General features: G+C 38.4%; 1 protein-coding gene across 1 annotated transcript in view; it reads left to right on the plus strand.

Annotated features, from left to right (window-relative positions):
• Positions 1-339: 339 nt before the first annotated feature.
• Positions 340-27628, plus strand: part of tlr18 (toll-like receptor 18) — a 35819-nt gene continuing 8530 nt past the window's right edge. The window contains exons 1-2 of the mRNA XM_041793130.1: positions 340-464; positions 26109-27103. Of these exons, the coding sequence (XP_041649064.1) occupies positions 432-464; positions 26109-27103 (1028 nt within the window). The 5' untranslated portion in view covers positions 340-431. The remainder of the gene's footprint in view (positions 465-26108; positions 27104-27628) is intronic.

Consider the following 27628-nt stretch of genomic DNA (forward strand, 5'->3'; position numbering starts at 1 on the left):
TAGAGAAAGTAGGATGGTCTTGAGGGCTTTTACTTAGAATGTTTGACCTTAAATGACCTTTTCTCCTAAATCTAGTGCTTACAATATGACAGCCAAACAACTCTCAGGAGTAAAATCTATCCACAAGGTCAAGAACTAGTGGGAAAACTACTCTTCTAAATGCAGTGACAGTTGGCCTCATATGTTTGCCAATAGGCTGTTTTTGTTAAGTCATGACTGTAAGTCTGCTATTTAAAAAAGAGCTAAGCTTCTCAGCTATTGGCAAAAACTTCCTCTGACATTTTCTTCATTCCTGGGCACACACACACACACCCACACACACACAAACATGGAAAGAGAGTGAAACAGACAGTTGCTACAGCGGACTCATTCAGGGTTGAGTCACTCGTCTCAGAGTGTCAGAAGAACTTAAATGTGAAAAAGTCAAACTGATGGAGAAGAGGCGACTGACTGCTCACTGTCAAGTAAGTTACACGACTTTTTTCTTTAAAGATAAATCTTTGTTTTCTCTTTTTATACAAATAACCTGATGAGTTTAAATCTGAGTGATTCTCATATTTAGGACAATGTTAAGTGGATTATCACAAACTCTACACCTGCCATGTTCCAGGATTAGATGTTTTCACTTTTCAGATTTAACTATGGAAAAGTTTAAACAGAAACAGCATTTCCAGACTACTGATTTCATACTTCTCATTAAGAATCATATCACTGACAGTCTCAAAGTAATGATGGTTCAGTAGTTCCAGAGTCGGAGACCTTGTTTATCTGATATTTTCTAACCTGGGTTGTTTTTCTCTGCTTTGCTGTTGTTTTAATGCCTGGTCAGTTTAACCCTTCTCGAGTTCCTCCAGCCAGCAGTCAGGTCATGTACGTTACCTGGTGTGAGAGTGAGCCTCAGGGGCAAATGTGAATGATCAAACAAGGCCTCAGCAGCCAAAGCGCTGCTTTCATTGGTATTGACAGGATAAATCTTCTGGTTTTTCTGACTTATAGTGAGGATTCCTGCAAAGACAGACATTATTGTAAAAAAGAAAAAGATGCTTTTTTCCTGAAACCAGCAGTTTTCTTAGCTACTGTCAGAATTGCCAGACTCCAATTTTTCCCTTGCTTCAGATATGGGAAAAAAGTCAAGTTTAGATATTGTTTATTGTTTGTAAAATATCTTTTCTTACCCTATTTTCAAACTGAAAGGTGTGCCAAGCTTTTTGGGTTCTGATATTAAAAAAATGATTCATGCCAATTTTAGCCACTTTTGTTTCAACCTCTTTGTCAAGTTTGCCACTTTTTGCCACTTTTCAACCAATTTTTGTTGATTTTCACCCTTTTTTCTTCTTTCAACACATTTTGCCTTATTGGACCAATTTAACCATTTTTTGGCCTATTTTTGACCCTTTTTCGTCACTTTTTAACCGCTTTTCACCAACTGTCTACCCGTATCGGATTCATTAAATATCTTTTTTATCACTTTTTGACAACTTTCACATTTTTTCCAATCCATTTTATTACAAGTTCTTCTTTTCGGCCCTTTTTACGCTTTTTGTTCCATTATACCAGTTTTTACCAGTGTCCCTATTTGTTTTTTTTAAACCAAATTTTGATTATTTTTACCAGTTTTTGCCACTTTGAACCAATATAACCAAATTTTGGCCTCTTCTAACCAGTTTTTGCCACAATTTGATCTCTTTTCCCCACTTTTTAACCCCATTTTCACCATTTTCCCAGCCCGTTTTGCCCCTGTTTTACCCTTTTGCCCCCCTTAACCCCTTTCCAACCTTTTTGTTTTTTTTTTTTTGCCAATTTTCACCCTCTTATTGCCTCTTTTCGCCCATTTTTGCCACTTCAAACCAAATTAACCGATTTTGGGCCTCTTCCAGGCAGATTTTGTGACACTTTGACCCTTTCTCATCACTTTTTAACCTCTTTTCACTGACTTTTCTATCCTTATCTGTGACTTTAAAGCACTTTTATGCCACTTTTTCACCTCCTTAACATTTTTTCCAACCCATTTTATTACAAGTTGTTCTTTTTGACTCTTCTTACCCTTTATGTTACATTTACCCAATTTTGCCAGCGTCCCTATTTGGGCTTCTTTCAACCAAATTTTGATCATTTTTACCCAGTTTTTTCCACTTTCAATCAGTATAACCAAATTTTTGCCCCTTTTTACCAGTTTTTCCACACTTTTAACCCATTTTACTTCCATTTGTCCTTTTTGTCCTTTTTATTTTTTTTGCCACTTTAAACCAATTTTCACACATTTTGCCACTTTGAACCAATTAAACCAATTTTTGGCTCTTCTTACCACTTGCTGCCACACTTTGACCTCTTTTCCCCACTTTTTAACCCCTTTTCACCATTTTCCCAGTCCATTTTGCCTCTGTTTTACCCTTTTGCCCCCTTTAACCCCTTTTCCCCTGACATTTATTTCTTAACCCATTATTCTTGTCCTTTAACCCCTCTAACTGTATCTATCTTTTATTGATATGTGTCTTTTCTAACAGTTACCACATTTTCAGGCTGAAAGGTGCGCCAAGTTTTTTGGGTTCTGATATTGAAAATATATATTCATGCAAATTTTTAACCCCTTTTCACCATCTTTCTAACTCTTTTTCTCAAAGTTTCGAGACAGTTTTGCCAGTTTTGGTCTTGTTTTTTTCTTTTTACCCATATCTGCACCTTTACAGCCCTTTATGCCACTTTTTCAACTCCCTTTCACATTTTTCCTAACCCATTTTACCTCTATTTGTCCAGTCTTACTCAGTTTTTGCCACTTTCAAATAAATTAACCACATTTTTGTCTCTTTAAACAGTTGTTGCTACACTTTTAACCCCCTTTTCACCTACCCTCCAACCCATTTCATTTCCATTTGTCCCTTTTACTCTTTTTTACCACTTTCAACCAATTTTTGCCAATTTTTGGCCTCTTCTCACCACTTGTTGCCACACTTTGACCTCTTTTGCCCACTTTTTAACCCCTTTTCACCATTTTCCCAGCTCATTTTGCCACTGTTTTACCCTGTTGTCCCCCTTAACACCTTTCCAGCCATTTTTTTCCAATTTTCACGCACTTATTGCCATTTTTACCACTTTGAAATTCTTTTTCTTCCCCTAGGCCAAATTTGCAACACTTTTTAACCTCGTTTCAGCACCTTATCTTCTACTTTTTGCGCCTTTCAACGCATATTTTCAACTTTCACAATAATTCATTCATTTGTTGACTTTATCTTCAGTGGATTTTGAAGTTTTTGAAAGTCCATATCCACCACCATGTCTGGCATCACCTGTATCATCACAGTTTAAAACATGCTGCAGGCAACTTTTAATCATTAAATGATCTTTGCACATTTGGTCTCATCAGAGCTTTCTGTTGTTTCAGCACCACATGTGCTCTTTCATCATCCATCTTCATCTCTTTATGATCATCTTGACTTTCTGGGATGAAACCGCTGATGAGGGACAGACGTGTTTCTGAGCAGATAAACTACAGATTCCAGTCAGGCACAGACAGGACCGATCTCTCAGGTGAAATCAGTGAAAGGCTGCTGGGATGACGAATCCCTGTTAGCATCCATAGCAAATGCAACCTGTATGATCCACTGTCACTGTACTCTGACCTTCACAGCCGTAAAGCCAGCCCAGTCCCCTGAGATCTATTTCTTAACCCATTATTCTAGTCTTTTAAACCCTCCAGCTTTAAACTGTTTCAAGTATTTACCTTTGAAGATGAGGTGATTCACATAGGTTTTGAAATACTGACACCCAAAAGGTTATATGATCATTAACAAACTAGTCTGACCACTTTTGTTTTTACTACAAATGAAACTCCATCCAAGAACAGTCACTTCCTTCTCACACACGTTTGTCAGCACCTCACCTGTCTGACAACATCTATAAACAGCAGGTATGAGTGCAGGGAGTGATTTCACTCCTGGCTGATGAATGAATTTAAGCACCTGCAGATTTGGCACGAATATCAGCTAGAAAATGCTGTCAGCTGTGCAAAAGCACCCTTCAGTGTTTCCCATTAAACCAGAGTTTTCTGCAGAGAGTCATTTAGTGTTTGAACATTAATGTCACATCCAAATCAAAGGTTTATATGGTAAATATGATGGCTTTGGCACATTCTGGCCAGTGTGAAATTATTTTTTGTTTATGTGAGGCTGGATACACACTAACAATAAAGGTGGCCACTACAAGCCGTGTCTAGTAAGAAATAAAACTGGCCTCATGAAAAACTGAGTATATGGGACAGCCTCATCCGTTGATGAGATCAGTGTATGTGTTGGATCAGTAGCAATAGTGCTGGTATCTTTTCTAACAGCTTCCTCTTTTTCAGGCTGAAAAGTGTGATGAGCTTGAATTAGGTTCTGAAGTTTAAAAAAGTCTTTCATGCAAATTTCTTGACCTGTTTTCACCACTCTTCAACTCTATTTCTCAAATTTTCTAGTCAGTTTGGCCAGATTTGGCCACCTTTTATTGTTTCTAACATTTCAGCATCTTTAGCCCTTTTGACACTTTTTCAACCCCCTCACATTTTTTCCAACCTATTTCACCTCTATTTGTCCTTTTTGTCCCTTTTTCCCCTTTTTGGCCACTTTTAAACCATTTTTTTAAAATTATTTTCACCCATTTTTTGTCTCTTTTAACCAGTTTTTGCCATACTTTTCACCACCTTTTAACCCCTTTTTCACCTACCTACCATTTTACTTCTATTTGTCCTTTTTGTCCCTTTTATCTTTTTTGCCTATTTTCACCCATTTTGCCTCTTTGAACCAGTTTAACCCATTTTTTGCCTCTTACCAGTTGTTGCCACACTTCGAGCCATTTTCATCACTGTTCTAACCACACCTGCATTTTTTAACCCTTTACCTTCTGAGCCGGCGCCGGCGCTGTGTTTTATATGTCTGGAGTATTATTACCATAACTCTGTCAAAGTTTGTCCGATCAGAAAAATTCCAACAGTGTTGGAAAGCTGAGAATTGTGGGCATGCGCACATATAGGGTTCTTTACGGTACTCACAACCATGACATGGGCATTCATAGCAAAACACCAGAAGTATCACGAGACCGCTACACAGATTCTCAACACTGTAACTCCTCGAAAGTTTGCTCAATCTAAAAAATTCCAACGCTGACAGAGAGCTGAGAATCTGTGCTTTTTTATTTGCTCTAATTTTGGCCTATGTATATAGTTATCTGTTGCACTGTGTTTTGCACACCCAGAGTCTTAGACTCAAAAAATGACTGGTGATTGTTCTAAACATGTATAGGTTCACATTTCAAATGTCAAATCAAAAATTCATGAGCAATAACAACATTTCTTCTCATAAAAGCCATGAAAAACAAATCTGTTTTTGTGTTTTTCTTCTTTTATCAATCAATAATCATTAACCAGATGTTGAAAAGTCAAGTTCAAGTACTCCTGGGAAAAGGGACCAAAGCTCTCAGACTTAGGGCACTTCCTGACTATTTTACAGCCATAATAACAAAATATGTCCAAATCGCCATTTTTAGACTCAGTAGGTAAAGGGTTAAAGCCCCTTTTGCAACTTTTTCAACTCCATTTCACCATTTTTTCCAACCAGTTTTACCTCCATTTGTCCCTTTTTACCCTTTTTGCAGGTTTGAACCAACCTATTTTTCCTCTTCTAACCAGTTTTGCCCAATTTTGACCACTTTTCACCAACTTTCCAATCCATCTCACCTGTTTGTCCTTTTGGTCTTTTTAACCCTTTTGCCACTGTCAAACAATTTTTGTCGTTTTTTTTTTTTTTTTTTTTTTTTTTTTAATAACTTCAGCACTTTTATTTTCTTTGGCAATTTTTTTTTTTTTTTTTTTTTTTTTTTTTTGCTATTTACAACACTTTTAAACCTCTTTACACCACCTTACTGCTCTTCTTGCCACTTTCAGCCAATATTTGCCACTTTTCACAATTTTTCAACCATTTTCCTCTATAACCTGTTGAATTTTCTTCAACCATTTCCTCCCTGACATTCATTCACATTATGGCCTAGCTTTGAAGTCTGACATAATCTTACCGCCCCCCCAAAGGTTTGTGGGAAACCTTGGTCATAAATATCATAGGTTTGATATCATAATTTCAGATCAGACTGCCCATAACAGCCAATGAGAGTGGGCTGACCATGAAGTGTCACTGACCAGATGTTGTGTACTTTTATAGCTCACAACATGGCAGCAAACATGAACACAGCTAGGCTGCCTTCTTTGACAGGATTCACCCAAGTTCTTTCTTTTTCATAGTTTGCTTCAAATAAAATGCACAAGAGGACATTCAGATGGTGACACTGATCGTCCTCCATATTTGTTCTTCTCCACAGGTCACATTTGATCATGCAAGTTTCTGTGGAATCGTTGCTGTCAAAGTGTTTCATGGAACAGCAGTGGGTAGCCTAGTCTAAAGTCTTGCAGACACTGCAAGATAATTGTGCTGATTTGCAGCCTGACTGAATAAAGTTAGCAAAGGCCAGATAATCTGATGGTTCCTGGGAATCATCTGGAAGTTTCTCTGACAAATGTGAGATGAGTCTTTGTGTTCTTTTTGGTCAGCAGTGGTTTTGGCCCTGGAACTCTCCCATGGATGCTGTTTTTGATCAGTCTCTGGAGGTCTCTGGATGAATTTGTGTTCTGTGCTGGTCATCCCATTGTGCACTATAGTATAAGAACGAACGAATGTGTCATCATTCCTCATCATCAGCTGTCAAATAAATAACTTCATCATGGTAAACACTAAATATGGGAATGTTAGAAACCCAAAGCACCCAGCAGTGTAGCTGACTCATATTTTCTTTAAATGATCTGATTCCCTGAAGACGCATAAACAATGAAATGATGGCAATCCCGTTTTAGAGTGTTTCCTGTGTAGGCTTACCCTGACCTAGCTTATTTCTCTTTTTTAAAACCCAGAGTTGTGAAACTCTGCTTCTAAACTCATGACAAACGGGACTTTTGTTGGCATATTTCGGTTTTCGTAGGTCTGTGGTTTCAGGTTTATGATGACAGTGAAGCTCTGCGGTGTTGTAGTCTGACTAATCTCTCGCTCTAGATTTCCAGGAAGGTATATCTTGTTTTGAGCTTTCTAATGGGATTTATCAATAACAACAATAATAAACAGATAAAGTCACTAACAGTCTTATCTTTTATTACACTCGTCTCCTAAGGCATTCAGTCGGCTTATTGTTCTCATCAGTGGCGTTTCATAAAGTAATGTAAGTCAATTATTGTTTATAAAGTCAGTGCTGTTTCTGATAGTGTTGGTATGATTTCCTCTGGACAGCTGTGAGGCTTAGATAACTCTCAGTAGGACTGAGTCTTTCTGAGGGGTCACAGGCAGCAGGTTTTATTTAGAATGAGGAGAAGCTGCAGCCAACTCTCTGGAGGTTTCTAGGGAATTGTTTGTATACTGAAGGAACTGGATCCCTGCTGCTGTTTGGCCTTTTGTAACATTTTACAGGGTTTTTATGTGCAAAATGTAATCTTAATCCTCAACTACATTTCATCCTTCTATCTATATTTTAAACGTACTCTACAGGGTTACCGTAAACACTAACAGGAATCTATTCTTATTTTGTTGTCCTGAGAAAACTTTGGAGGGCAGAACTTCTGTAACCAATGCCTTGAAACACAGAAACTATTCTGTCAAAATCTGAAATTCAAAGTAAAAATCACATGGACACTTCCTGTGCATTACATCAGAACTTTGAATCAGGAGAAAAAGCAGGAAAAATAGTAGCATTGAAACTGACACAAATCAAAACAGACTGTCACCTCAATCATAAAGGCTGATGGGTCTGCCATTAAAGACCCAGAGATTATAAATGAGGCTTTCAGGGAACATTATTCATACGAGACAAAGTACAAGTCAAACAGATCAGAAAGGGCTATATTATTTTGTGTTTTGAATTTTTCTATCTTAAAACATCAGTTTTAGAAGCCTCAGTTTCATAAATTAAATATAAAAGCCCTGAAAGATTTACCCATTGAGAAAGCTATTGTCCTTGTGCATACCTGTATGCCTTCTTCAACGGTTCAAAAACATGCTGTTAGGTCAATGTGTGATTCTACATAATGGATGGATGGATGGATGGATGGATGGATGGATGGATGGATGCATCGATGGATGGATGGATGGATGGATGGATGGATGGATGGATGCATCGATGGATGGATGGATGGATGGATGGATGGATGGATGGATGGATGGATGCATCGATGGATGGATGGATGGATGGATGGATGGATGCATGGATGGATGGATGGATGGATGGATGGATGGATGCATCGATGGATGGATGGATGGATGGATGGATGGATGGATGGATGGATGCATCGATGGATGCATGGATCTGTTTTAAAACTTTGATCCAGGACAAGCATTCTGAGGAAGTGTTGATGAATTCATTAATTTTGGAGATCTAGCTCAATGAGTGAGCTTTAAAAGTTATCAGACTCCTAGAAACCGCTGTTCATGTAGATTTATCTTTTACTGCAGACTAGCATTTAGCAAAACACTGATTTATTTCAGATAATTCGACAGCTGTGCTTATGACCAGGTTTTAGCTGGTCTAAGGTGCAGATGATTTCTGTGTCCTCAAGTAAAAACAGAGGTGGAGCTGAGGCCCTTTAGACAAGAGGCAAAGAGCTAAAATGAGTCCACCTGTCAGTCAAATCAGCCCAGCTCCTCAGCCCGCATAATAATGAGATAGATGAAGTGAATAAAACATATCCTCCAGAAAAAGAGCAACAGGATGTAAAGACAAAAAATAGATGTATTGCTAGGTCTTTGTTGTGTTGCATTCAGGTCCCATTTGGAAACTCTGGATTTGCGTTGCTCAGTTTGTCTTGTGATTGGCTGCATGAGAAAAAGGGTTCAATTAAAACAGTAAAAAAAAAACTGTAACTGTCCTTCAAAAGGGAGACTGTAGGTGTACAAGATTAAAATGCCTTTATTTTACATGGCGCAATATATTTAAAGTAGCCCACCTACTCAGTAAATAAAGCAAATATTCAGAAAAGTCTATTTTGCTATGTAGAGTGGAGGCATTTTATTTCTATACAATAGAAAAGTTGCAGTTCCATTTTTTTTGTCCTAATTTTGATAACAAGCTCTCTTCTTTCAGAAACTTTTCTTATTAGATACTAATAAAGTTAAGGTTGAGTCATTTTCTCACTGATCTTATACAACATCTGCAGAAACAGATTTACCTCAGCTCTCAAATAACCACATGATTTAGGTAACACTCTAAATTTTCAGAACAAATGTGTGATAACGTAGCAACACCTAAACACAGGGGACAAAATTCACAACTTTCCTGTTGGGTAATGTTTACCACAAAGCAGACGTGACAGAGGGCCTCTGCTCTGAAGTCTAACATTACAAAGTTGACTTTGAAGAAATTCCATCTTGCTTAAAGGGGAACCAAAGTTTCTGTTTCATTTGACCAATTTAACTTCGGTCCACATCAAGCAGCACCCTCGGGTGTTAAAAACAAAGCCAAAGCAGCAGAGCAGCAGAGCAGTCACAGTTCTTTGAGTGTCTGCTTAGAGCTGGCTGCAGAAGCCCTGGAAGTCACATACATGCCAACCTAAAACAGCACAAATCAACACGTCTGCAGCTGGCTTAAAAGACAAAATAGTCTGGTTGGCTCAAGCCAGCACACACAATACTTGAATGTTTCCTTGTAACCCATCTATTTTGAGTTTTCAGAGTCATTCATGGTAAGTGGCTGATCTGAAAGACAGATGGTGCATTTGGCTTTTCTCAAGAGGCTGAAGGCCTGCCTCAGCTCCCTCTTTTTGTTGCTGGATTGGATTAATTTCATTTGCAGGGTGGACACTGTCAATGATGGGCTATGACACAGGTGTCAAACTCAGGGGGCAGTTTTACCTGGCCCGCAAGATCATTTCATATTTTAATCAGAAGTGGTTCACCCAAATGAGGTCTGCAGATTTCCTGCAGTATAAATATGGAAATTTAACCTTGAAGATTAAAAAAATCCTTGTTAATTTATAAAAATCTGACAAAGTAGAGAGTAAAAAAAAGTCAGGAATGAGGGAAAGAAATTAATTTGTGTTTTCATTTCATATTTTCATTTTGCATCCCAAGATTATGACTAAAACTTAGGATTTTGACTTTTTATTTCATATTTTGACCTTTTAATTCATAATTCTGACCTTTTCTCTCAAATTGTGACCTTTTAGTTTCTCAATTTTTCATTTTAAATCATATTTTGACCTTTTAAATTCCTAAATTTGACTTTTAATCCCATATTTTTACTTTTTAAACTCCTGATCTAGAATTTTATCTAAATTTCTGACCACAGTTTTGAATTTTATCTTCTATTTTGACCTTTAAAGCTCTTGATTTTGTATTTTCTCCTATCTTGACTTTTAAACTTTTGATTTTAACTCTATCTCATATATTTGCAAACCTTATTTTGAATTTAAGTTTTGTATTTTGAACTTTAGGACTTATAAAGTTGACTTTTTATCTGAGATTTTGAGCCTTTAACTTATTTATTCATTTATTTAGCATTTATTTGACACGGACGCACAGTAACATTGATGCTGTGATATTTAATCCTTTTGACCCTTTTTTGGGGGGAAAATCTTAAAATCCTTTATCATCACCGTTTAATTTTCCATATAATTCATTACCTGTCAAAACACGGTTGACAGTTTTTGGTTAAATCTTGACCCTGTTAGGCCCTCAGGTGAGACCTAAGCTCAGATTTCGGCCCCTGCTGTGATATTCCCTCTAGTAGCTGATGGACAAAGTCTCTGAGAATGCAACCATGTTCATCTTTCAGTCTATTTTTCTTGTATATTTTTCATCTCTGGATTGGCCATGATACACCATAGTAGTCAAAATCAGTGGCTCCCAAATAGGAAGTCGAGGTTTGCCATGGCAATTAGTACAACCCCATGTTTACTATAGATGTGGTTTTGGTGTGCCTTGAAATTTTGGCTTGATCTTAGGTGTGCCTTGGGCAAAAAAAGATTGAAAACCACTGGTTTGGATGGTTAAAAATAGAATATATAACCCTTTATGAAGTGAGCCAGCTGCTTCCGCACTCTGGTGGTATAAAAAGACCTTCACCAGTACAGGAGCCAAACTTTAGAGGAAACTGGCTGAAAATAATTAAAAGCTTTTATAATAAAAGTCTTATCTGCCTGGTTGAATCAGCTTTAATCGTTATTCTTGGTTTTTCCACATTCATTAAAACAAAAGACTTTTGTGTTGGCTCAGTCTTACTTTGGTTAGCAGTAGCTTGATCTAAAAGAAATGTGGCACATTCTTGGCTGCAGCCACCCTGATTCTTCTCATTAATTTATTACTCATTTACAGGCAGCTGCAGAGAACAATGGAGCCTCGGTGGAGTTAGAACAAACTGTTCGCATCGAACTGGGGACATTAGTTATATTTTTGGAACAGTGTTTCCTGTTTTGCCTTAAAGGAGGCAATATTATCCTGATTTATATTCAAAATAACCTTTTTATCAAGTGTGTTTATGAGAGCATGTTTTACTTCAGAAAGGCAGACCTGCCAACCTTGGCAACATATTTTGAGTACCACTAGTGTCGTGCGGCTTTTTTAACAGATTTTTGACTTTACAATTTGACCTGACTCCAAAATAACACGTGAACTGTACTGACGACATTTTAACATTGAACTGTAAAACTCAAAAGTTGCACTACCCCCTCATTCTCCTCATGTGACGCTGACTGGTAACCTGACACACCAGATGGATTTCTTTTACACATCCATCTGGAAAAGCTTCCATAGACGGTGTTTGAGAAAGGGCAGAGCCTTTGAAAAAAACTCAGAGGGTCACTGGAACAACGTTCTGTCTGTCACTAACCTTGCAAAGCAGATGATGCACCCGTTTCCCTATTTTTCACTGGCAAATCCATCTTGCAAAGCTCCCATCTGAACCGTTTGGGCCTGGTTAGAAAGTGACAGGACCAGTCAGCGACAAGGGGTAGTACTTTCAGGCGCGGCAGAGTCCTGACGTATGCAAGTAGCAACAAGAGGCCAGTGCAATTATGGTGGAAGACATTAGCCTGGATGCTGCTAAAGCGCCAGTTTTATCAGAACTTGACAACATTTCTTCGTTAAAAGAAGAACAAGAACAGCAGTGAGCTGTTTGCTTTTCAAAAACGACAAAAGTCGTGTACTGACGTCTATAGTCACCATGTTTCGCGTTATTTCTCGGTAGCACCGCACCGCACCTCTAGCAGCTATGTCACGTGTTTTGTTAAGCCCGTAAAGATGTGACAGACAGAACATTCGTCCAATCACACTCCGAGTTTCTTTCAAATCCTCTGCCCTTTCCCAGATGCTTAGTATTGAAGGTTATCCATCTGGCTGTCAGGTTAGTCCGTCACATCTTTAAGGACCAATCAGAGCAACAAACCACGTGATGTAGCCAAGGAGTAAACTCCATAGAGAACTGCATATCGCGAACCATTGCGACTACAGACATGTCAGTACACACTTTTGTCATTGTTGAAAAGAAAACAACTCACTGCTGTTCTTTGTTCTTCTTTAAATGAAGAAATGTCGTCAAGTCCTGATAAAACTGGCGCTTTAGCAGCATCCACGCTTAACTGTTTACATCACGACTCAGCTGCGCCTGAAAGTACTGCCCCTCGTCGCTGATTGGTCCTGTCGCTTTCTAACTGGACCCAAACGATTCAGACACGAGCCTTGCAAGATGGATTCGCCAGTGAGAAACACGGAAACGGGTGAATCCATCCGCTTTGTAAGGTAACCATGACAAAGCATTTTTTAAAAATCTCCTTGAACAAAAACAAGTGAAAGTGAAATCTCTGTGTGTGAATAATTTCCCCACAGAGGATGATCTGACTTGTCAGAGCAGGAAAAGCCTGAGGGGAAACTAACAGCATTAACCACAGCTCTGTGTAAATGTAATAATCTGAAATCATGAGACAGCAAGAAGAACACTGAAGTTTAGAAATGGAATGAAGCACAGTTAAGTTATTCATCTAACCTGTCTGACATGTTAAAAACCGGTGAAGAGAAAAGACTCTTGCATCATATCAGTCCAATTTTCCATTTGTCACTCTCATGAGTCAGTGGGTTAAAAACAGATTCAGAAAAACACATGTGACTAATAAATGTCTCTGTTAATTTCCTGCTGTGACAAATCAAAACATCAGCCGTGACTGTGACATATTTAAAGACTGTTTCTCTTAATTACAGCTCTGCTATGACAGCTGGGAGGATTTTACAACAAAAACCTCAGAAAGTCATGGCTCTCTTCTTTGGTTTTCAGCTTTTAACTTCCTTTAGGGAGACCATAACTGCTCCTGTAGTTGGTGCAACTTGTGGTGTATTTAATAAAAAAACAGAAAGAAGAAAATAAAAATCACAAAATAACAAACAAACACAGAAATGTATAGCCTGTCTTGATTGAATTGTATAAATAAAATGCAAATAAAGTTACCTGCCATCTAGAGTAATGTATCACATTTATAATTTCTGAAGTGTGCCATGACACCGTCACATGTTAGTAAAAAGCCAATGCAGTGGTTACTTGTGTAAAATACACACTCATGTATGTCAGTTAAGGACCCCAGGCACCCAAAAAGCTCCAGTGTCGTCTCATCTGTCCAGAGGACATTCCCCCAGAAGCTTTGTGGCTTGTCAAAAAGCATTTTGGCAAATTCCAGTCTGACTTTTTTATGATTTGCCTTCAACAGTGGAGTCTTCCTCAGTTGTCTTCAATTAAGTCCACTTTGGCTCAAAGAGCAACGGATGATGTATTTGGACACTGATGAACCTTGACCTTGGAGTTGACCTCTAATCTCTGGCTGTTGTTCTGGGCTCTTTGGCTACCATTCATATAATCGGTCCTCAGTTTGTTTCCTCTTGCAGCCACATCCAGGGAGGTTAGTTATAGTCCAGTAGACCTTGAACCTCTAAATCAGTAGTTCTCAACCTTGGGGTTGAGACCCCCTTGGGGGTCACAAGACACTGAGAGGGGGTCTCCAGATTCCCTAAAAAACTAAGAATATTTTTTGAATTCCACTGTTGCCACTTTACACCAATTTTGCTAAATTTTAACCAGTTTTCACCTTTTTCAGACAAATTATAACACATTTTTGCCATTTTAAACCCTTTCCACCACTTTTTTCTGTTTTTTAACCAGATTTCTCTACATGATATGCCCATTTTTGCCAGTTTGACCAATTCCTGCCAATATCTGCCTATTTTTTATCTCAGCACTATTTTGCCAGTTGATATCAATTTTTCTTCCCATTTCACCACATTTCCACCCATTTTTGCCAGTTTAAAGCCTTTTCAGCCAATTTTTAATTCCACTTTACCACCATTTTTGCCTTTTTTTTTTTTTTTTTTGGCTATTTTTTGCCATTCTTGTAAAATTTTTGCAACTTGTAACCCATTTCTGCTACTTTTAGGATCCAATTTCACCACACTTTCCGTCATTTTTTTTTTGGTCTTTTTTTTTTTTTTTGGTCTTTTTTTTCAATTTTTAACCCATTTTAAGTCTTTTTTTTTTTTTTTTACTAAATTATTTGAGAAGGCTATATTCTACACAAATGATTTTTTAAAAAAGCGATGTCTTTCATTGACAAGAGTGGTTATTTTTTCAGGTTAAATATAAAATATAGATATCACAGCTTGACTTTATATTAGACCATGATTTTGTTGACCTCCATGGGCCCCCAGTTTGGCTGGGCCTCAGAAACCTCCCCCCTTTATCCCCCTTATGGACAGCCTTGTCTGCACATGACTATTCTTGAATGTGCATGGCTGTGTTTAACCACCTCCAGGTACAGCGGGGGTCCCCAGGCTCTGGCACCTTTATTTTTAGGGGTCACAGGCTGAGGGTTGAGAACCACTGCTCTAAATAATATGTCCTATCACAGGAACATCAGTCTGCTTGGAGATGGTCTTAGCCTTTACCTTCAACATGCTTGTCTATCATTTTCTTTCTAATCTCCTGGGACAACTGTCTCCTTAGCTTTCTGTAAAGTTTTATATATTATTACTTCTGTCAGTTTGAAGTTATGTCAGTGACCAGTGTGGGTTTTTCCTCCTTTAACGGAGGGGTGCTAATAATTCTCTCTACTTGTGTTTTTTAAATGTTAGAAGTTCCTGTGAAAAGCTGCTGTTTAGTTAAACTCATGTCTTCTGCCTTTATAAGGCATTCAGAACTGAGAGATAACTCGATGCAAGACATAAACAAATCAGCAGAGAAACGTGGAGGAGGAAGACCGTGACCCAAGAGCAGAGTTCATAGCTTGAGTGGAAGTGAATCTGTTTATCAGCAGCATTTAAACAGCCAGCATCATTAAACCAGAGTGAAGAAACAGATGAAAATGTCGTGTTGAGGCCGGCAAAGGAGCTGTTTGTCACCGGCTATTGACTGCTGGGTAAATATCAGATGCAGTCATGGAGCTTTGAGCTGACTGAATGATGTCATTCATATCAGAGAGATACCAGGTTAATCAATAGCAGCTATTATTGCTTCTTTTATCGCCTGCTGGCTGATTTAGAGCAGGAGTGCCTGCTCACAGGACAGTGGTTATTCAGTGCAGCGGGCAGCTGCATTGAAACACCTTCATGCTCAAACTTCCTGGTATACAGACTGGTATTTTTCAGAGTTCTCTCATGTTTATTTACCTCTAAATAAAGGTCTGATGCAGATTGGTGCAGATATAGCTACTTTTTTGGCAAAACAGAGTGCTTTACTACATTGCACACCTCTGGTCTGGTCCATTGCAGGTTTGTGTGTCACTTCTGAGGCACGTGAGTGTATCTTTGAAACAACAAGACTTACTGTAAATCTCAAACCTTTCCGTTTGCATTGTTGAGTCTTTCATTCCCCGTTGTTGACTCTGCAGTAGCACCTGTTGAGCTGGATCTGACAGGATTGTGAAGGTTAATGCAAAGAAAACAAATATTTTCCACAAGGGGAGATTCCAGGTCATTTTTTCCATCAGAGCGCTGGCAGCAGGTCAAACTTCACATGAGAAATATTGACCTGGAAATGAGCCATACGTTTAGTTTGTATACACAAAGAGCCACATGTTTTAGATTGACCTAGAAATCATAAAAGCTGTAAACATGCGTGTTATCAGTGTAGTGACTGCAGCTCTCCAAAACTGCAAATGATAACCTACCCAGGGGTGAAATAGAGAACAGTATACAGCATTACCAGCATATTTCTGCCCATTCTTCAAAGATAGGTCTGCTTACACCACAGAACTGGAAGGTTTTAACAGCAGGAACTGCTCATTTATCAACCACCAACGTCTCTGGTATGCAGCTCCAGAGCGTTCACAATTTCTCAATTCAAAACAAGTTCCTTTGCATTATTATAGTAGATCTGTACCTGTTTAGGTTCACCTTTCTCCTGTTTTTTTAATAGCTTTAACCTCCTAAGACCGTACATGTACACATGAGGACGTTTGGCTTTCCTCCAACATAGTAATATTTTCTGCTAGTATTTTTATTTTTATTTTTCTTACTTTTAATCAGAATGCCCATTGAAGTTTAAGTAATTTGTTAAATGCTGGGAAAATTTGCTTTTAAATTTTCTGGAATTTTCATAAAATATTTAAACGGAACTTTGATATTTTGAGGTTTTTGCTAAGAAAAAAAGGTTTTTAAAACATTTCATGGAATTTGGGGGTTTGTGTTTTGTGTTTTTTTTTTTTTCCCCGGTATTCATATTTTACTTCTCTATCTATCTATCTATCTATCTATCTATCTATCTATCTATCTATCTATCTATATCTATATCTATCTATCTATCTATCTATCTATATCTATATCTATCTATCTATCTATCTATCTATCTATCTATCTATCTATCTATCTATCTATATCTATATCTATCTATCGATCTATCTATCTATCCACCCATCTATTTGTTTATTTATTTATTCATTTATTTAATCAATTATTTGTTTATTTATTTATTTATTCATTTATTTTTTCATTGGGATTTTCATACAAATATGGGAATATGGTTTGAGTGTTTTGGGGAATTTGGGTGGGAATACACTTTAAAATTTTCAAGGAAATTTCATTGAATTTTTCTGTATGTTTGGAGGAATTTTTGTCATTTACATGGATTTTCGAGAATTTTTCATGTACGTTTTGAGGGAATTTGTTTTGAAATTTGTGGGAATTTCCTTAAAAATGTTCAAGGATAAACATATTCTTAAAGGGAATATTTTTAACCTTTTCCATGCCTTGTCCCTCGGTTCCTCTTCATACCATGATAAATTGTGAGCGGGAGCTCTACAGTCATTTGACATTTAATAGAAATCTTAAATTGAGGTTTAAGTAATTTGCTTTCAATTTTGGGAAAGTTTGCTTTTAAATTTTCTGGAATTTTCATAAAAATTGAACAGAACTTTGATATTTTGAGATTTTTGCTAAAGAAAAAAGTTTTTCAAAATATTTCATGGAAATTTTGGGGTTTGTATATTATGAAAAGTTTTGCTGTAAATTTCTGGGAGAATTTGCTTTTGTTTTTTTCACTGAAATTTGGGAAATTCATTTGGAAGAGGTTTGGGGAAATTTATTTGGACATTTTCCAGCATTTTAATGGAAATCTGGAAACAATATGGGAGACTTTCATTTGAATCTTTTGGGATAATCATATTTTACTTACTTATTTATTTATTTATTTTAAATATAAATTTGGGTGGAAATACACTTTAAAATTTTCAAGGAAATTTCATGAAATTTTTTTTGTATGTTTAGAGGTATTTTTGTCATTTTCATGGACCTTTTAAGAATTTTTTAAATTTACATTTTGGGGGAATTTGTTTTGAAATTTGGGGGAATTTCCTAAAACTGTTCAAGTATTAACATACGTATACTTCAGGGGAATAGTTTTGAGCTCTTCCATGCTTTTTCCTCTTCATGCTGTGATAAACTGTGAGCGGGAGCTCAACAGTCAGTTAATATTTAATAGAAATTGTAATACAGCATGCTATAGATTTTTAATAGCAAGAGGTGTCATGTCTCTTTAAGGTGAACTGTGTGTAGAAGAACCATTTTATTTCAATATCACACAACAGATCATATGGAACTTTTATCCTTGGTGCAGAAATAGCAAGAAAAAAAACTACAAATCTGTAATATAAGTCACAGTAGTCACAACTGTTGGATTTTCACTCATTCAGCTCTGCAGAATGCATCTGTTTACAAAGAAGGAGGCGGGTTAATGTCAAACCAGCTGGAGGTCATGATCTGGATTCCTTAAAAACACAAAGGTGTGATTGAACTCACCTGACCCGTAAAACAGGAATTGGCCTGAAGCAGCTTTGATTTCATCACCACAGTCATGTCTACATGGTTTGCAAACAGAGATGAGACAAAAGGACCGATGTGTGCCTAGCTTTGATACTGGCAGAGCAGGAACATGGTTGCAGCCTGGCTATAAGAGGGTTAATAGTTAAACTTTTACCAGTTTTATGGTCACTGAAAGCACATTAGTCAGAGCTTTGGAGGTAAGAGGTGACCTCAGGCCAGACAGAGGTGACTTTTCACTTAAAGGGAAATTCCCACATTTCTAAACTCTTTTTTTCCACACTGGGATCCAAATTGGAACAAAAAGTTTAGGAGCCACCCACATACTGGCTTTAACCAGCAGCTGTAGGGTTGCCAGCTTTTCAGTACCAGATCCGTGACTGAATATTTTGTTAGGAGCTCAGAGCCTCAGCAGAGTGGGTGTGATGTGTGAATGTAGTGTATAACCAAGAAACAGGTGTTGGATCTGCAGTTTTATGTGCATTGAGATTCCTTAAAGAGACCCACACACTGGGGATGGATTTGTTTTCTTAGAGAAAGATTATCAGAACCATGACCACACATTCTGTCACTGTGCTGCTTTAAAGAGGACCCAAACCAAAGAGTTTCAGCTGAGGTGTATCTAACCTGGAATTTCATAATGTAAGACGATCAGGGCTTGGAGAGAGAATGGACAAGACAGGCCACTCCCTCCTACTGTCCCTAATCAGCCACAACATCATTCGTCTATGCTAATGTCATAGCCATTTAAGGTAGACTTACGTCGAGCTACCCTAGTGTAAAATGATAAAGAATGCTTCAGTTTATACATACTCTCAATCAACAGCCCTACATTACCCACAATCCTAGAGTATCACATGTGGCGCTGATGGCCTGGTAGTTGTGTTGTGCCCCATGTCCTCTGCTATCTCTCCTCCTCACTAAGTACAGACTTGAAATGTCCTTAAATAATGTTTGGGCTTGTTTGAGCCAAAAACTGAGGCTGAACAATGGCGTAGATGTGGCGAGTAAGCTGCCTAGGGCATCAGGCAGGAAGGAGGATTGACAAAATCCCCGTCATGCTCTGGATGTACTTGAATGCTACCAGGGACATGGGAAGGTAATAAAAAGGAACAATGTTGACACCTTTAGGGTGGAGTAAGGGGTAGATGTGTAAGCATGATCTAGGACAGTGGTTTCCAGTCTTTTTTTTAACCCAAGGCACACCAGAATGAAACGATATTTCAAGAAAACAGGGTTTATCTGCTGTGTTGGGCAAAAGCACTACATTTCCCACAATCCCAGAGTAACAATCTTGGCTGTCAGTTGATACTAGGGAATAATTGGCAGTAATTGTTGAGCTCTCTACATACGTCACTCAGCACCAGATCAGCCAGGAGGAAAATTTCAAGCTATTTTTTTACATTTTTAAAATGGCTACTTACTACACAAAAGAATGGAAATTTGTTTCTTTGATAAGAGTGGTTATTATTCAGGTTAAATATAAAACACCACAGCTTAACTTTACAGTAGACCATGATTTTGCCTGCCTCCAGTTTGGCTGGACCCTAGAAAGCTCTCCCATTTTTCCCCCCTTATGGGCAGCCTTGTCTGCACGTGACTGTTTCTGAATGTGCATTGCTGTGTTCAGCCACCTTCAGGTACAGGGGGGTCCCCGGTCTCTGGCACCTTGATTTTGGGGGTCGTGGGCTGAAAAGGTTGAGAACCCCTGCCCTAGAGAACACCGTTAACAAGTTGTGTCCGAGTGGAGGAACACTACAGGTCAGTTAATCAAGTTTTGTCCACTTTTGGGGCCTTTTTATTATGTGTAAAGGAACTCTAGAAGGCACTTTATCACTTTTGTCCCCATGCACTGCATCCTAAAGAAACTTTATCAAAATTTTATCAAATTTTGTCCATTGGGTGGCATGCTACATGGAACACATCATGTTTTTTTCCATCAGTAAGGCACCAAGTGGCCATTTCATCACATTTTGCCCACTTGTAGGGCACCTAAGAGTGCACTTTACCAATTTTGGCCATTGGTAGATAATCTTAGAGGCCACTTTATCAAATTCTGTCCACTGGAAGGCAAAATAGCAGGCACTTTATCAAATTTTGTCTACTGGTAGGGTGCCCTAGAGGACTCTTTATTAAGTTTTATCCACTTGGAGTCACACTACGGGTCAGTTCACCAAATTTGACACTATTGGGGCACCCTGGAGGGCACTTCACACTGTTTCACTATGTGTAAGGGAACACTAAAGTGTACTTTATCACTTTTTTCCTCATGCACTTTATCTAGTTTTGTCTTCTGGGAGGCATACGACATAGCACTTGTTATGTTTTGTCCATTGCTTGGGCACCCTAGAGGCCATTTTATTACATTTTGTCCACTTAGGGGTGCAGGGCACTTTACCACTTTTTGGGCCAGCAGTAGACAAGCCTAGAGGCTACATTATCAAATTTTGTCTACTGGTAGGGCCCTCAAGGACACTTTATTGAGTTTTGGTAGGCACACTACAGGGCACTTTATAATGTATTGTCCACTGCAAGAGGGGACTTTACCAAGTCTGTATGCTGGTCAGCCACCCTAGATGGGAATTTAATCAAGATGTCCTCTAGAAGGTCCCTTAGAGGACACTTTACAAGGTTTTGAGAACTGTTGGGGCACCTTCGGGCACTTTATTATGTCTTACTGAGTGTAAGGGCACACTAGAGGCCACTTTATCACATTTTGTCCACTATAAGGGCCACTACAGGGTTCTTAACCATTGGAACTGCACTCTAAAGGGCACTATTTCAAATCTGGTCCACTGGTAGACACACTACAGGCAACTTTCCTAAGTTGTGACTTAGAGGGCACTTTAGGTTTTGTCAACTGTCCGTGCACCTTTGGGCACTCAATTATGTTTTACCAAGTGTAAGGGCATCTTAGAAGCCACTTCATCACATTTTGTCCACGAGTAGAGCACCTTGGAGTGCACTTTGACACATTTTGTCCAGAGGCCACTTTATCAAATGTTGTCCACTGGAAGGCAATTAGAGGGAAATTTATCGTGTTTTGTGAACTGTTAGGGCATTTTACCAAGTGCATGCCAGAGGGGACTTCACCCAGTTTTGTTTGCTGGAAGGACACTGTAGAGCAGTGTTTCCCAACCATTTTTCCTTGGAAAACCCTTTTCCCCACACTTTATGCTTATTATTGCCAATTTAACCACATTTCACTAGTTGTCATGCCAGTTTAAACTAATTTTTCCCACTTTTTAATCCCATTTCACCACGTTTTCCGCCATTCCTGCCACTTCTAAGCCATTGTTGACCCTTTGAACCTCTTCTACCGCTTTTTAATGCCTGTTTTTGCCATCTAATCATTTTATGTCAAATTTTCCCTATTTTTTTTTTGCTACTTTTATCAAATTTTTTCCACTTTTAAGCCATGTCTATGGTTTTTAAAATAACCTTTCACCACCTTTTCACCATTTTTTGGTAATTTTTAACCCATTTTATTTCTGGTTTAAAAAAAGGATTTACATATTTAAGATGACTATATACTACGGCAACAATTTAAAAAACAAAAACAAAAAACAAAAAAACAAACAAAAAAAAAAACACCCACAATTTTAGCCTTGATAACAGTGGCTATTTTTCAGGTAAAAAATAAATCTGGTTATAACAGATTTATATAACAATGGACTATCATTTTGCTGACTTTATAGCTGGGCCCCAGAAAGCCCTCCCCTTTACCCCTCCGTATGGACAGCCTTGTCTACACATGACTATTCTTGTACATGGCTGTGTTCAACCACCTTTAGGTACCGTGGGGGTCCCCGGTCTCTGGCACCTTTATTTTGGGGGTCACCAGCTGAAAAGGTTGAGAACCTCTGCCCTAGAGGCACTTTATCACTTTTTTCCTTTGTTACTGCATCCAAAAGAGCCCTTTTTCAAGGGTTGTCCTCTGTAATGCACTTTGTTATATCTCATGTACCATAGGGGCATCCAAAGGGAAATTTTTTTCGTGTTTTTCGACTATCAAGGCAGGGGGCTAGTTGCCCTCACTGAGTCCTCCATCTGTGGTAACAGCAGACTCATTTAGCATTAAAACCTTGAGGAAATGTGGGTATGAATGGGTTAAAAAACTGCCAACATATTTCTTCAAACCTTTAATATGTCTGGGACAGCGTGTTATTGATTCCCAGAGCTTTTGTTATTACCAGGAGACTTCACCCTATCATTTTACAGCGCTGCCTCTCACACAAAGACTTCCACTGAGTCAATATTATTGATGTCCATTTAATCTGCCGTCAATTTCCAGTAACAGCTGTCTGCTGCTGACGGGACGAGATGGCCGAGGAGTGTTTTCTGGGTTCTGGTGAAACAGCATCACAGCTGCTGCTTTCCCGCTCAGACGATGTTTGTATGTGAAGGGAGGAAGACGGCGACGGCACTGCAAACACAGGCTGGCATTTTATTATAAAAGAAGACGACTGTGATCTGACCTATCAGCCAAAATATCAAATGCAATCAAATCAAACACCTGTTGGGAGAGCACTAAACACGCAGACCAGCTGATTCCTTGTGCCTCACGTGTTGCAGATATTTAACTACAGGACTAAAAATCTGTTTGGGTTTGATCATCTCATTACAAACAACACCACCGGTTTGTCTTCAGCCTTTGGGAGTCATCAACTCAGGTTAGGTGTTCCTGTTCCTTATAGAAATCTAATTTTATTGATCCCCTGTTCAGTTTATTCTAGTCGTCCCACAGATTACCTATAACAAACAGAAACAATACATGACCCATATCAGCACAGACATAAATGTTTGTCCTAGACACGTCATCAGTGGATGAGATAAAATGATCACTGTTTGTTTAACGGGGTCCATAAAGCTCGGAGGCTCCTCCACGTGAGGGCCCAAACAGCATGGAGCAGCAGTATAAATAAAGGTTTAGGAGAGGGGGAATGAAAGAGCCAGCCTTAAGCAGGGAAGCAGTCTTAAGAGGGTAAGTACTGTGTAGTGGATAATGCTCTGAGTGCTGCTGTGTGAAGAGGGACCAGTGAAATGTTTGCTATGGCGGAGGCAAATGTCTTTTTCACTGCAGATTTTCTGCCTGAGAGCACATGAGGACTTTAAAGAGGAGTGTGTGGTCTGGTGTCTGTTGTGTGTTTAGTTAGCCTGCAGGAGGAAATTCATGCTCTGCAAACATGCGGCTATAATTTAATAGGAAACAATAGAGAGTTGATATGAGAGTGCTCCATTACATCAGGCAGCCTCATTTTCATCTCCTTGTTGTCTTTTGATGCTTCATATAGCAGCTGAATGTTTATAGAATAAGATGTTAGTATTTAAGATAACTGGCTGTTTTGTTCAGCGCTCTTATTCCAAACTCTTCAGGGGAATCTAACAGAGGGTAAGGGTTGATTTAAAGCAGTGTTACTCAACCCTGCTCAACCTAAGAGCCAAATGTTGAAAAATGCCTTTGCAAGAGCCACAAACTAAGTGGTGAAAGAGGCAAAATAGGATCAGAGTGGCAATTAAACTAAGTTAAAGGGGGCAAAAACGGTCAAAAAGCAGCAAAAGCAGGTGAAAAGGGGCAAAAATCAGGGAGAAAAAGTGGCAAAAAAGGACAGAAAGTGGCAAAATTTGGGTGAGAAGTGACAAGGAAAGAGCTACAGGTGGGAAAAATTGTCAAAAAGTGGTAAAAACATGACAAAAAATGAGCAGAAAGTGACAAAAAGGGCAAAAGGCAGCAAAGAGTGGCAAAATTTTGGGAAAAAGTGGAATTTAATGGCAGAAGACAGGTTAAATGGGCAAAAGGTGGCAAAAAGAAGTTATAAAAGTGGGCTAAAAGCAGTAAAAAATGATTACAATTGGCAAAAAAAAATTGCAAATAAGGGCAAGGTAAATATACAGACAAATTTAAAAGTTGACAATAAAAGCCAACTGTATAAGTGTGGGGAGCAAACTAACTAATGTGACTTGTAATGGATAGTTTCTGAGGTCAAAGTTTCCCTTTTTTAAGGTTTTCTAGGGGGATAATGTTTCAAATTAATAGATAAGAGCCACAAAGTGTTGAGTATCACTGATTTAAAGTGACTATAAAGACAAAAGTATTTATATGGAAATGGTTGATCATCAGCAGTTTTAATGTTGGATTTTAAACATGTAAGGGAAACACTTTATAATAACTGCACACTTCTAAATAAGTGAGTCATCAGTAAAAATTTAACCCATCATTTATGATGCATTATAAAATAATTAATATAGAAGCTGAAGATTTGCAGTTACCTATATTCATGCATCTTTTACTGTCTTCAGTCATGGGCTTAAAGTTCTAAAAATTCAGCAGCGTGGTTTTATGTTGATTAAAACTAATGCAAAAAAAAAAACAAAAAAAAAAAACAAAAACAGGGATCCAAAGTTGTTGTTGTTGTTTTAATTTTGCTTGAGTGCACTTGGGAATATTTGTTTCCCAAAATGTATCAGTAGTTTACAGTTATAATCAGGTCGTATGTTGAATAAATTAATGCAAAAAAAGTTAAAAATCACTACATTTTTTAGCATTTTTAATGCATTTTACATACAGCATCCATTTTTGGTCACAAAGGGCTCCGTGAAACAATTCTTGAAAATCCTACAGTTTAGAAAAATATGTATGAATCAAAGTTGTTGCTCATAACTGAAACATTCAAGGCTGTGACAACCTCTACATGGAAATTTAATTTGCATGTGGTATAAATCAATTTTCTTGTTGTTTTCTGCTGAAAACATAGGAGTTTGGGCAATTATAGAGGCATTTAAGATTAAATCCCCCCAAAAAAGGACCAATATTTAAAATTTATGAACAGAGCTTATGTAGATTTGCAAGTAGTCTGTAAAAAATATGACATTTTACAATATTGTTTTTTTAAATATATGTATAACGTAAGTGGTGTTTTGATATCACAGATATTTAAAAGGTTAAATTACTGAAAATTAACCACTTTTCAGTATTTTCATTCAGGTCAAATGTTTATTAAATATCAATGCAAAAATATTTCTTGTTTGTGGGTTTCTGTAGTAGTTAAGAAGTAGTTAAAGCATTTAAACCTGCATTGAAAAGGTTCATAATCAAATTTGCAAGTAGTCTTTTCAAAATGTTGCTTTTTATATTAATAACATAAGCAGTTCTGTACTATCACTGGTATTTCAAAGGTTAAATTCCCCATAATCACAATTAATTGATATTTATATTCAGATTTTATGTGTGTTGAAAACTAATGCAAAAAATGAAAAAATATGAATCATTTCTTTTCAATGTTAAAATTCTTTGAAATCTCACAGTTTCTCAAATCTCACAGTTATTTGGTCATTAAAATATGTAAAGCAGTGATGACCTATATGGAAGTCCAATTTGCAAGCAGTCTATAAAAAAAATCTTTCATTCTTTGTGGGTTTTTTTTTTGTTGTTGTTGTTTTTCATTTCTAAAACATATAAGCTTTTAACACAAAATATTGATTTCTTAAATAATCAGCAGGCTCATTAGGCTGATTAGTGACTAGATTGCCCGTAGTTATGAGAGTGTGGATGTCTTTACATATCAGCCCTGTGATTGACAGGTGACCACTCCAGGATGTACCCCTCTTTATCCCTAATGACACCAGGGGTCAGCTCCACCCCCCTGACCCTGAACAGGAATAGTGGTACAGATGATGAACTGTGATGTGTTTCAGTCTATCTGCAGCTTTGTAGAAGTGCTATATAATAAAAAGGTTTTTAATCTTTCCTTTTCTCTCTCTTTAAAGTTTGCCAGGATGATTTGGAAGTGGATCTATCTCACTGCCCTCCTTTCTGGAGCTCTCACATCCCCGACCCCCTCCTCACCCCCCAACAGCACAGCTGTGGAGGGACCCTGTCGCATCTACAACTCCGGCCGCTCCGCAGACTGTCTGGGCCGACAGCTGGACAGCGTCCCGTGGAGACAGTTTCCATCCACGCTGGAACAGATAGATCTCTCCTCCAATAAACTTCAAGCTGTTCACGCCGACGACTTCAGCTGCCTCCCTCGGCTTCGCACACTTCGGCTGAGCTTCAATAACATTTCACACATCGACAGTGACGCCTTTAAAAACAACAAACTACTGGAGTATCTTAACATCTTTAATAACTCCCTCCAGGAAATTCCTGCCACGGCGCTGACTCCACTTCTGAATCTGCGGGAGCTCTGGATGTCAAATAACCTATATAAACACGCCACTCTGGACGAGAGCTTCACCAAACTCATCAATCTCAAAGTTCTGTCTTTGGGCGGCCCGTTGGTGATGGGTCTCAGGAAAGCAGACTTCCAGCCCCTGAAAAACATCCGCTTATATGGCTTTCAGATCAAATGCTCCTCTAATCTAAGTTACTACGAGCCCGGAAGCTTAGAAGTCGTCCAGACGCTGCAGATGGGCTTTGACATGGCCATAGATCAGCGGCCAGGCGCTCTCCATCACATGCTGCGAGACATTGCCAACAAGACCTTCAGTGACCTCCAGTTCAGAAACCTCTTTGAGTTCATGTACTACCTTGGGGATGACGACATTTTTCAGGGTTTAAAAGACGTCAAAGCCCATCGGCTCATCTTCCATAGAGGGAAATTCAACGAGAATCTCCTCAGGATGGCGCTGATGAACCTTCAGGTTGATAAAATCAAAAATCTGAGACTTCAGTACATCGACTTCGCCCGTTCTCCCACATTTATCGATACTGGAGGAAGCTCCAGTATCACAGATCTGGCACTGGATCATCTGGATCTTTGGTGAGTGTTTTCACTCAGGTAATGAGGTGTCAACATGAAATGCACTGTAAAATTCGACGCTTTCTTCTCATGAGGGGAAAAGGAGTGGGATAAAAGGGTTATGAATAAGGGATAAGGGGAAATGAGGGGATAATAACGGGGAATGGGGCAAAATAAGGTACGGACCATACACAAATGTTGTTCAGGCTTTAGACCAGGGGTGTCAAACTCAATCACAGCAGGGGCCGGATTCGGGATTCAGGACTTACTTGATGGCCTGACAGGATCAGCTTTTAAATCATAAACTGTCAACCTTCTTTCACTGGTAATAAGATATGAAAAAAAAAAAAACTTAGCACTGATGATAAATGATTTTGACATTTAAAAAGTTAAAAAGATAAGTTTTAAGGCTCACAATCTGAGTAAAGTAAATTTATTAGTTCCAAAGGTGTTAAACATGAAATTGAAATGGAAAAATTGTTATTCAGTACTCCAGTAAATAGGAAGGGCCATAGATACGAGGGCAAAACGGAACAAAAAACTAGT

This window comes from Cheilinus undulatus, linkage group 8 (genome assembly GCF_018320785.1).
Source record: "Cheilinus undulatus linkage group 8, ASM1832078v1, whole genome shotgun sequence".
NCBI classification, from domain to species: Eukaryota; Metazoa; Chordata; class Actinopteri; order Labriformes; family Labridae; genus Cheilinus; species Cheilinus undulatus.